This window comes from Sorex fumeus, unplaced genomic scaffold (genome assembly GCF_029834395.1).
Source record: "Sorex fumeus unplaced genomic scaffold, SorFum_2.1 ptg000005l, whole genome shotgun sequence".
In the NCBI taxonomy this organism is placed as follows: domain Eukaryota; kingdom Metazoa; phylum Chordata; class Mammalia; order Eulipotyphla; family Soricidae; genus Sorex; species Sorex fumeus.
In genome coordinates this window covers 7175229-7186683 of record NW_026606062.1, presented here as the reverse complement: position 1 = coordinate 7186683, position 11455 = coordinate 7175229, and the positions used below count along the sequence as shown (strand labels likewise).

The following is an 11455-nucleotide window of genomic DNA, read 5'->3' as shown; positions in this document are numbered from 1 at the left end:
CACTCAGGAATCACCCCCGGCGGTGCTCAGGGGACCATATGGGATGCTGGGAATTGAACCCGGGTTGGCCGCGTGCAAGGTAAATAAATGCCCTCCCCGCTGTGCTATTGCTCCAGTCCCCCACAACTGTCTTTGGCTGGAAGAACAGAGGTGCCTGTGTGCGCCCCCATAGATATTGTGTGGGGGGTGGGGGGAGGAAATGTCGGGTGGGGGCTGGGAGGGGGCTGGGAGGGGGTGTCTCAGAACACTCTTGGGCATTCCCAAGCATGTGCGGTTTCTCCCCACATAGGGAAGTCATTCCCTCCTCTGAAATTGGCCGGGTCTTTGGGGCTAGAGCGATAGCACAGCGGGTGGGGAGTTTGCCTTGCACGCAGCCGACCCAGGTTCGATCCCCAGCGTCACATATGGTTCCCTGAGCACCGCCGGGGGGTAATTCCTGAGTGCAAAGCCAGTAACCCCTAAGCATCACCAGGTATGACCCAAAAAGCAAAAATAAATAATAATAATAATAAAAATAAATTAAAATTGCCGGGTCTCATGATGCAAATGCTTGGACCCATACCAAGGAGTAACATTCTGGGACTTGGGGTTCCAGGCCTCCAGAGGGCTCCTGGTGTTGCAGCCTGGCTTCCTAGGTCGGCAGCCCTGGAAGGGCATGGCAGGAGAGGCAGGAGCAGGCGGGAAAGGCAGGCCGGCATCAGCCTCCCCCTCAGTCCTCGGGCAGAACTGGATAATCGAGCAGGGAACAGACTGTGCCAGGCCAGCGGGCTCCCCACGGCACTTACTGCTGCAAGCCAGGCAGGGGGGCGTGAGGAATTCTGGGCCTCGACAGTCCTGGTCTCAGGCTGGGAGGTTCCAGATGGAAAATTGGCCATTGTGGTTCATTACTTGTGATTTACAGAGTGCTTAGCATAGATCAAATGTTTGCCACGGTGAAACAGAAACTAGATCATGTGTGTAAATGTTTGAAATTTTTATTTGCCTCCTGGGATCACGCCCGATGATGGCAGGGTCACTCCTAGCTCTGCACTCAGGAGTTACTCCCGGCGGTGCTCCGGGGCCCATATGGGACGCCAGGGATTGAACCCGGGTCAGCCACGTGGAAGGCAAACGTCCTACCTGCTGTACTATCGCTCCAGCCCCAAGTGTATAAAATTTATTACCTTTGTTTTCATTTGTCTTAACCTTTATACCTTTAAGCCGTGTTGGTTTGTATTTCTTACTGTGAACTTCCTGTTGTTACTCTTCATTTGTCTACTTTTGTTGTTTGGGGGTCCCACCCAGGGGAGCTCAGGGACCACATGCAGTGCCAGGATGCGTCTGGAGCCAGCTGTGTCCAAGGCCGCAGCCTTACCCACTGTCCTACCTCTCCAGCACCTATGGGTCCATTTTTTTTCCTTTTGCTTTTTGCTTTTTGGGTCACACCTGGCGATGCACAGGGGTTACTCCTGGCTCTGCACTCAGGAGTTACTCCTGGCAGTGCTCAGGGGACCATATGGGATGCTGGGAATCGAACCCGGGTCGACCGCGTGCAAGGCAAACGCCCTACCCGCTGTGCTATCCCTCCAACCGTGGGTCCATTTTTCATGATCCGCAGAAAGTTGGCAGAGTAAGGAAAGAGCTCTTGGAGCGCCTGTTTCACCAACGCTAACTCCCATTGCTGCCTCCAAGATGTATTTCACCGCGCAGACACTGTTTCTAGGGAATTTCCTGTGGTTCGGGTTATCGTTGGTCGGGACTGAGCTTCACAGGCAGGCGGCCTGGGCCCTCTGAGCTTTAGAAAGCTACACCTGGCCAGAGTTCTACCAGGTGTGGGTCAAAACCAAGTTATCATAGGTGAGCAACAAGGTTACAGAAGGCTTTCTTCTCGCAAGATTATCTTTCAACCATCTCAACTACCCTTTCTAGGGAGGGGCACACCCACAGATGCTCAGGGCTTATTCCTGACTCTGCACTCATGCATCACTCCTGGTGGGCTCTGGGGATCGTAGGGGATGTCAGGAACTGAACCCAGGCCCGTCCACATGTCTCTGGCCCCTCACTACTTTTATGTTTTTTTTTTTCTTTTTGGGGTCATACCTGGCGATGCTCAGGGGTTACTCCTGGCTCATGCACTCAGGAACTACTCCTGGCGGTGCTTGGGGGACCCTATGGGATGCTGGGAATCGAACCCATGTTGGCCGCGTGCAAGGCAAACAAAAACGCCCTACCCGCTGTGCTATTGCTCCAGCCCCCTGGCTTTTTTTTTTAAGCTTTTTGGGGTCACACCCAGCGATGCTCAGGAATTACTCCTGGCGGTGTTCGGGGGACTATATGGGATGCCAGGGCTCAAACCCATGTCGGCCGCGTGCAAGGCAAAGGCCTTTCTGGCTGTGCGCTCGCTCCAACCCCTATGGCTTTATTTCAAACTTTAACCCACACCCCAGTACTGGCCTCTTGTTACTGAAGTCAGCGCCACTGCAGCCCTGTCCTTTGCTACTCGCCCCCAAATCTGGTACTTTACAGTGTTTTCTATTCAGAAGCTGTTCAGTTACTGGCTGTCCCGGATCCACTCTCCTTGGAACTGAATGTGCCAAGTTCAAAAAAAAAAAAAAGAAAAGAAAAAGTCAATGCTACTGATTTTGACGGCTTCCTTTGCAGTTTGGCTGTCGAAGGCACCAGAAACCGCCATGTGTGCAAGTCTGCCTTTGGAGGGGGGAATCACAGGGCCCCGAGAAGCCCCGGAGGTGGCCCCAGCCTGGTCCCCCACCATAGAGACCTGGCAGCTCGGGGCCACATCTCAGCGCAGACCCCAGGATGCTCACTGCGGGCCCAAGCAGGGACCTTGAGCCCAAGGTCAGCCGCGCCCAGTGACGTCACCGGGGCAGCCCACAAACCAAACAGCCCTTGGCTGGGTTCCTCCGCCCTCACCTGCAAAACACGGAGGGCCAGGACTCGCCAAGGGCACCCCCAGGGAACAGGATCACCGGCAATCCGGGTGATGCCAAGACGGGCTTGCCCCCACAAAACCCCCAGCTCACTGTGCCCAGTGCGACGACCCCCCACCCCCACTTCCAGCTGCCCAAGTCCAAGTCGGAAGTGAAAGATTCTTTATTATCCTACGGACTCCGGTCAAGAGCTCTAACTGAGAAAATATACAAAGCCTTTAGGAGACCCCCCTCCGGAGTGGGCGCCCCGTTCCTGGAGTCGGTCGGGCTAGCAAAGGGTTAGTAAAATCATGCGGAGTGCGGGGGGAGTGCAGCGGGGAGTTGGGGGTTCCAGGGTGGGGCGGGGCCTGTCCCCCCCCACCGACCCTGTCCCTCCCCCCCACCTGACCTTCGCTTGCTCTACTCTGCACCCTTCCCTGCCCCTGGGGACCCCCACACCCGCCTTGTGCTCGGGGGAGCCTGGCTCCCGCGTCTTTGGTTCCACTCTGTGAATGATTGTGCTTAAGACTCATCCCTACCCCACCCCCAACTCCCGGGTCCCGGCTCCCCTGTGGGGGGGGGGGGCTGAAGGCACTGACATGTCCTGGGAAGAGCCCCGCTCCCTCCCCCAGCCCCAGCCGTCCCCCTTTCCTGTGCTCTCCATGGGCTCCCCATGGCATGTCCCTAGCAAGCCCCCTCCCCACCGCAGACACTGGCCTTTGCAGTTACTCCCACCTGTGCAGGGATTTCTGGGCCCCCCTCCCCACCTTCCCCCTCCCCCTCCCCCCTCCCTGTGCCCTTAACCAGGGGCCCAGGGCACCAGACCCTGGCAGCCTTGACTTCAAGAGGATGGTCTCAGAAACCGTCTAGGGGTCTAGGGGTGTATCCCTCTGCGGCTCCCCACTACCCGCCCCCCCAGACCCAAAGGTCAGCAGAGCTGGAGGCCAGGCCAGGCCAAGGTGGGGGTGGGGCTGGGCAGGGCAGGGCAGGGGGATACACAGCACACGGACCGGGCGGCGCCCAGGGCCAGCAAAGCAGGGGAGGCCGGAAGAGGCGCAGAGGGCGGGCGGGCGGGGGGGAGGGCCGGGCGGGCCCCTCACACCACCCCGCAGATGAGGGTCTCCACCACGAACGTGTTCTCGAAGTGGCGGATGGCGTTGCAGGGCTGGGCCGCGCGCTTGGTGATCCCTGGGAAGGGAGAGAGACCCATGAGAGGGGCCCGAGGCGAGGAGGGGTGGAATGCAGGGGGCCCACGCGGGGGGGGGGGTGCTGGGGGGGCTGGGGAAGTGGGGTGCGGGGTGTCCAGCACTGCTGTGTGCCCCTAGGGGTGACACTTGACCTCTCGGGCAGCGCAGAAGGGCAGCAAGGACACCGGGAACGGAGGGCAAGCAGCCCCGGGAGGCCGGACGCTGGTCACTTACGCCTCCGGGTGGCCCGGCGACGCAGGCGGTACGTGTCCTTCCCGCTGCACAGGTGGTAGATGAAGGAGCCCAGAGCCTCCTTGTCGCTGACGTGCTCGGTGACCACCATCTCCTCCTGGATGATGTAGGTCTGCGGTAGGTAGGTCCCTCTCTGCAGGGGGGCGGGAGGGGGTGGTGGGTATCAGCCGCTGGGCCCCGCCCTGCACCCCTCCCCCACCCACACACCCATCCGGGCCCTCCTGTTGGTGCCGCCCCGGTGGGCTTCGGTGGGAACTGGGCGGTGCCCGCAGTGGGCAGGGGCCTCCAGACTAGGATGAGGGCAAGAGCACCGCGGGGAGCGGGGGTGCTGGCTGAAGGAGGCAGCTGTGGCCCTGAGCACCCCCCCCTCCCCAGTGGCCAACAGGGGGAGGGGCCGCACGCCCCCCCCCCCCCCCACTCACCTTCACGTTTATAAGCAGCTCCCAGAAGTTCCGGGGGGGCAGCACAATGGTGGTGTTGAGTTCGATGATGTAGCACTTGTCCAGGGAGATGTCGTGGTAGGCGGTGAGGCCCTGTAAGGTGGGCAAGGGAGGGGGAGGAGTGGTACCCGAGTCTCTGGGGGGGGGGGGGGCAAAGCTCACTCCTCCCGGAAGAAGGAACTCCAAGTTCCTGGCCACCTCCGGGAGCCCTTTCCTGCTCCTCTCCTCGCCCAGTGCAGAGGCTTCCTCCTGGTTCTGCACTCAGGAGTCATTCCCGGTAGCACTCAGGGGACCATCTGGGGTGCCGGGGATCGAACCCAGGTCGGCTGTGTGCAAGGCAAGCGCCCTCCCCGCTGGACTCTCGCTCCGGCCCCCAATCCCTGTTTCTGCTGCAGAAACACGGCCCTGGAGGGTGGGTCAGTCCTGAAGCCTGGAAGTAGTCGCTGGCAGAGGTGCCCGGGGGATCCCTGTGACTCCCAGAGGGGCCCCTGGGTCCTGACATCGCACAAGCGAAATTCAAAAACCCCGGGTGGGATTAAGGTCTGGGAAGGGCTCTGGGGAATCTTCTGGAAAGCTGGGACGTCCAGATCTTCCCCCACCAGGTGGAAGGTCATGCATGCAAGCCCCCAGCCTCAATCCACTCATGTCCTTTACAGGCGGCGTGGAACAACAGGTCCCTAAGCTGTCACCATGATCAAGCATCCCCGTGCAAAGATCTCACGAAACGGGGCGCCCATAGTTCTGGACGCCGAGCCCCGGCCGGCTACAGTTTGGAGAGAAATTCAATCTTTTTATGAATACCGCAGGGGTGGGGGGTGGGGGTGGGGGGTCATCGTCAATGGGTGAGGGGCGTCCGTCCCCGCCTCACCCGCTGGAAGTCGTGGATGATGTCGGCCGGGTCCCCGCCCCCGAACTGGGGCACCGGCACGTTGATGCGCTCGTAGTTCTCCTCCAGGTAGATGTTCACGTCCTCCTCCAGCTCCATGCGTGTACGCAGCTGCGAGGACAGCGAGTCCTCGTAGAACACGCCGCAGTGGAAGAAATTATCCCGGGCCAGCTGTGGGGGGGGGGGGGCGGAACGACGGTCAGGCGCACCCCCAGCGAGCCAGGTGTGCAGGTTCTGAGACAGCCTCAGTTTCCCTGGGGGTAAACATCACCTCAAGCCCCTTAAGGAGTTGGGGAGAGTGCACCCTTCCGCCACCAGGGGGCGCTCGCCCCGTCCTGCCTGCTCCCCCCCACTCTGGTGGGACCCTGGGAGACCTGGGGGGTCCTTAGCATGTGAGACAGTCACCCCCGGCAGCTCCATCAGGGAGAGGAGGGGGTGGCACCCCCTCCCCGTGAGCTCTCCCAGGACAAACACCCACCCTATGAATCCTACACTGAGGGCTGTGATGGGGGCTGGGAAGAGGGGCCCTGAAGCCAGGGAAGGTTGGGGGGACCCTCCACTCCCGGGGACAGTGGGAATGGGCCATCAGAGGGGTGGAGGAGCCCCGGGGAAAGCAGAAGGCACTGGCCAGGCAGGCATGTGGGACCTGAGGGTCCAAGACATAGCCCCCCACCCTCCCAACACAACTCCCCAGAAACTTCCGGTTCTTAGAGACCCCGGGAGACAGTGGAAGGGCAAGGCCAGGGTGACAGGGGCCTCCTGTGCGCGTCCCTCCATGTCCATGGCCTTGGGTGACCTTCTCTTTCCAGAGACTGGCAGTGAGGGCAGTTACCTGGGTGCCAGCCGGGGCCCTCCCTGGAGCGGGTGAGCCCTAACGTCACCCCTTCCTCTAGAGCTCATTCAGAACCCATGACGCTCAAACGCTATCTCTGATGGGGTCAGGGGACAATCACGCGACACTGTATGTGTGTGTGTATGAATGTGACTTGTTTGTATGTCTGAGTATATACGTGTGTGTGTATGTGTCTGTGTAAATGTGAGTGAGTGTGTGTGTGTGCCCCTAGCATCTCACCTGAGCCAGGAAGAAGTAGCGGTAGATGTAGACAAAGGCGAAGGCCAGCCCCATGAGCAGGACCAGCATGCCCACGGACAGGTAGCACATGCCACCCACGGAGCCCCCCTTCCTGTGGCGGTGGCATGGTGGGCGCTCCTCCTGCAGACGGCAGTGCAGGGTCAGTCACGGGGACCCCTGGCTCAACCCCCACCCCCAGCCCCAGCAAGACAGCTTCGCCCTAGCTGCGTGCTGACCCGGCACGGAGCCGCATCCATACGCCAGGATGCCGGGCCTGGTGCCCGCAGGAATATTGGGGTGCTCTGGGCAGTCAGGTGAGCAGTCACGGGGGCCTGGAATGGGGGCAGGAGCCCAGCCCCCCAGCCCGCCAGGGCATCCCCAGACCCTCAGACACCCGCAGGCAGGTCTAGAGGCGTCGGAAGTCGCGGCTGCCCCCCTCACCCCCGCCCCCAACGTGGGGATGACAGCAGCCACCAGGAGTCTGTGTCGAGACCCGGGCAGATGGCAGAGCACTGCACTGGGAGTCCCGCTGTCAAACTCCTGGCTGGGACCTCCTCTCCTTTCCCAGCCTGTCCCCCCGTAACTGACCCAGGCTCGCAGAAGCCCTGTTGTCTCTGCCCCAAAGCACAGAGGTCAGAGGTCAGTCCCTGACCCTCCCCAGCTGCTAAGGTGGGGGCCGTAGTCCAGGCCAGCTGTGGCACTCAGGGGCCCCCACCGTGCCTCCTCTGGGGACCCCCCTCACTGCATACAGCCACCCGCCTGCTTCAGGGGCCGCCATTCTGCACCCCAAACTGTAGAGCTGGTCTGGGAGGCTCTTCGCCTGGGTCCTGCTCAGGGGTCCCACAGTCAAGACCAGAGAAGCACCAGGGCACACAGTGGGAGGGTCCGGGGGCACCTGGGAGGGGGAAGGGGTATGGGGGTGACTAGGCTGCCCTGAGCAAGGTCACTGGCCACACAGCCAGAGCGGTTGGGGGTTCTCCAAGGGGGTCCTGGAGCTGAACCCACAGCCCATGGCCAAGCTCCCACGTGCCCGGACGCCCGTGCAGTGCCGGGGTCTGCTTCCCCCAGCTGTGTGCTTTGGGGTGACAGGGGAGGGGGTCCAGAATCCAGCCAGGCAGTCCAAGGGGCTCAGTCCCTGTGGTTAGCGGGCTGGGAGGCAGCAGGGACCCAGCACCAGCCGGGCTGGGTCAGAGGGTGGACAAACTGGGCTGCACCTGGCCCGCAACTCCAGGAGGCTGCTGGGGACAAGCTTTGCTCTGGGCTTCTGAAAGCCCAGGGTCAGTTCTAAACAATGTGGGGCCACGGGGCTGGAGCAATAGCACAGCGGGGAGGGCATTTGCCTTGCACGCGGCTGACCTGGGTTCGATCCCCAGCATCCCATAGGGTCCCCTGAGCACTGCCAGGAGTAAGTCCTGAATGCAGAGAGAGAAGTAACCCCTGTGCATCGCCAGGTATGACCCAAAAAGAAAAAAAAATTTTTTTTTTAAAAAAACAATGCGGGGCCAGAGCAACAGGCAGCGGGGAGGGCACTTGTCTTGCATCTGCCAGTTTGATGCCCACATCCCGTTCAGCCCCTGGACCCCACCAGCACTAACTCCCAAGGGCAGAGCCAGGAGGGACCCCTGAGCACCGCCAGCTAAGACCCTGAAACGAAACGAGCACAGTGGGCAGTGGACAGGGCACTTCCTGGCGCACAGCAAATCTGAGTTCGATCCCCAGCACCCCATAGGGTCGACCCTCTGAGCACCACTGGGTGTGACCCCAAAACCAAAAATTAAAAAGGCAGGATGAGAGGTGGCGGGTGGGAATCAGATGGTCCGGCCTGAGGCAAAAGACCCTCTGAGAGGAGGTCAGGCAAAGCCCTGGTGGGCAGTGGGGGGACACCCCCTTGGCTGCCCGAGCACCAGCAGGGGTGAGGCTGGCTGTCCACTGGCTGTTACCCACCGCTGTGACCTCTGGGGGGCTTCCCTTCATCAAGAAACACAGCACTGAGTTTCCAAGGCAACGGGCCTCAGCACTCATGTGGGACCCCAGCTGGTACCAGGAACCAGGTGACAGCCAACTGGAGCATTAACTCAGCGACCCCCACAGCCCCTCAGAGCCCGAAAGGGGGTCCGGAGGGCTCCCCACAGGAGCCTCCAAAGGAGCCTGGGCCCAGACCCCACCACCAGGCCAGGAGAGCTGGGGGCTGAGTGGGCCCCTCAGCGTGTGCGTTCGGGGTGGGGGTGAAAAGGAAAAAAGAGAGGGTGGAAGGGAGGGGAGAAGGGAGGGGCAGGGAAGGAGAGAAGAAAAGAGGAGGGGGAGGGTTAGGAGGGGAAATGGGAGGAGAGGAGGGAAGGGAGGACGCAGGGGAGGGAGGAGAGAGGAGAAAAGAGGAGCAGAGGGGAAAGGAGGGGAGGGGAGGGCGAGGAGGGGGGAGGGGACGGGGAGAGTGAAGCCCCGGGCTAGGGCGGGCCAGGAATGGGACTGACCCTTCCAGGTGGGGCCTCTGCGCCCTCCCCCAGCCACTCGGGGATCCAGCCCCCCTCTGAAACCTGAGCTCCAGGTATGCGCGGCGGGGGAGGGGCGCGCACCGGGAGTCCCACGGGGAGATGGTGGGCGCACAGCTGGACGCTACTGGGGGGCCCCCTCCGGGGCCAGAGCCGCGCCGGACAGACCCGGCCAGTGTCCAGGGTTGGGGCCCGCGAACCCCGCTCCGGCCCGCGGCCCTTCCTGGGGGGGGGAGCTTCACTCCTCCCGAGGCAGAGGGTGGGGGTCCACCCTGAGCTCACCCCCGACACAGAAGCCTCCGCACCCCCATCTGACGGCAACCGGCCCCCACCCCGAGGGAGCACGACCCCCACCCCCGCAGGAGCAGCAGGGGGCCGTGCAGGCGCGGGGACCCCCCCCCCCCCAGTCCTTTAGCGGCGGGGGAGGGGCGGCCGCGCGCCGGTCAGCGGGACTGTCCAGCTCAGACCCGGCGCTGCCCCCTGCCCGGCTGCAGCCGCTGAGGGCCAGGGGGCCACGCCGGGAAGGGGGGCTCCCACCGGCGGTGCCTCCCAGCTCTGGGCACCCCCGCCCCCGTCCCCGCAGGGTCCAGGCCGCCCTCTGGCAGCCCCCGGCACTGCCCGGGCAACACTGGGTCGGAGCCACCGAACTTGGGGAGACGCCTGGACGCCGCGGGGAGGGGGTGGGGGGCGCGAGCGGACAAAGACTTTCTAAGTCCGGGAAGGGGGCGGCCGTGGGGCGCCCCAGACCGCGGAGCACACGCCGTCTCGGCCCGCCCCGCTCCCCCAGACGCCCCGGGCCGGAAAGGCGGGGGTGGGGGCGCCGGCGGGGTGGACCGAGGCCCGGACGCGGGGGGTTTGGGTGGGTGGGGGGGACCGCCCACGCGGGGGAGGGGGAAACCCCCCCCCCAACCGACCGCGCATCCCGGACGTGCGGCCAGGCTGGCCCCGGCTCATTTCGGGTTCCCAGACGCGGCAGGCGGGGGAGGGGGTCGCCGAGCAGCCGCACCGCCCACCAACACCCCCCGTCGCCCCCCGACGTGGGCGCCAGACTCCCTCCGCCCACCCGGGGGCCCCCCAGGTCTGCTGCGGGGAGCGGCGCCCGCAGCTCCCCACCCCCCGTCCCCCCGCGCGGGGCCCCTCCCCCTGGACTGGACCCAGACGCCCCGCCCCCGCCCCTCCAACTGGGCCGCCAGCCCCTGCCCCCTAGACCGCGGGGGTCCCGAGTGCGGGGGGGGGGGGGGCGCACCACGACGGTCTGGCACGGCTGAGACCCGCAGCGTTTCCCCAGCCCCTATCTGTCCCCGGGACCCCTCCCCATTTGGAGGCCACTGTCCCCACACGCCCCCCCTCGCTCGCTCTGCTCGCGGCCCCCCGGGGTCCCGCTCCGGCCCCCGCGACCCCCGCCCCGGCTCACCCGCGCGGGCGTCAGCAGGATCTCGGCGGCCGCCGGCGCGGGCTCGGCCGGGTCCGCCTTGTCGGCCTTGGCGCCGCCCGCGGCCGGCTGGAAGCTGATCTTGACCATGACTGCGCCCACCCGCAACCTCCGCCCGAGCCGCCGCGCTCCGCCGCGCCGGAAGTCGGGACCCCGCTCGCCCCCTGCTCCCGGCCCCGCCCCGGCCCGCCCCGGCCCGCCCCGCCCCCCGCCGCGCCTGCGCCCCCGTCGCCGCGCGCTCCGGCTCCGGCCCCTCCCGGCCCGGCCCGGCCTCCCCGCTCCGGGGCCCCCGCGCCCCTCCCGCCGCCTCCTTGCTGCCTGCCCGCCCCCCACCCCCCCGGCCGCGCCCCCCGAGGAGGCTGAGACCCAAAGCCCCCCACCCCGGCCGCCCTCCCCCGAGCCTCCGGTGCAAGCCGTGCTGCAGCCACGGGATCACCGACTCTGCAGCCAACCCCCCCCCCCCCCCGCTCCCCTCCGACCTGCCCCCGACCCCCCGCCCAAGTAAAAAGAAATTCCAACCCGGGGCCGGCCGGAGAGGTAGCCCGGGGTAAGGCCGGCCTCGCACCCGGGTTCGAATCCCAGGCGCCCACCTGTGCTCCCCGGGTCCACCGCCAGGGGTCGCTCCTGAGCACGGGGCCGGGAATGATGCCCCAAAGCCCCGCTGAGAGGAGGGGGTCCCCCCCCAAAAAAGCCTGACCCACATTTCTTGCCTCTCCGGAAAGATGGGAAAGGCTGTACCCGGAGACTTGGGTTCCAGGGAAGACGGTCCCCGCAGAGACCCCGGCCGCGTC

The 11455-nt window shown here is 64.6% G+C and overlaps 1 protein-coding gene across 1 annotated transcript; it reads right to left on the bottom strand.

Annotated features, from left to right (window-relative positions):
• Positions 1 to 3947: 3947 nt before the first annotated feature.
• ITM2C (integral membrane protein 2C) lies at positions 3948 to 10843 on the bottom strand. Its single transcript, XM_056121621.1, has 6 exons — positions 10647 to 10843; positions 6744 to 6884; positions 5654 to 5842; positions 4768 to 4878; positions 4328 to 4478; positions 3948 to 4094 (listed from the first exon to the last, which is right to left on the bottom strand). The coding sequence occupies exons 1-6, from the start codon at positions 10752 to 10754 to the stop codon at positions 4003 to 4005; spliced, it is 792 nt and encodes a 263-aa protein (XP_055977596.1). The 5' UTR covers positions 10755 to 10843; the 3' UTR covers positions 3948 to 4002.
• Between the last annotated feature and the right edge of the window lie 612 nt (positions 10844 to 11455).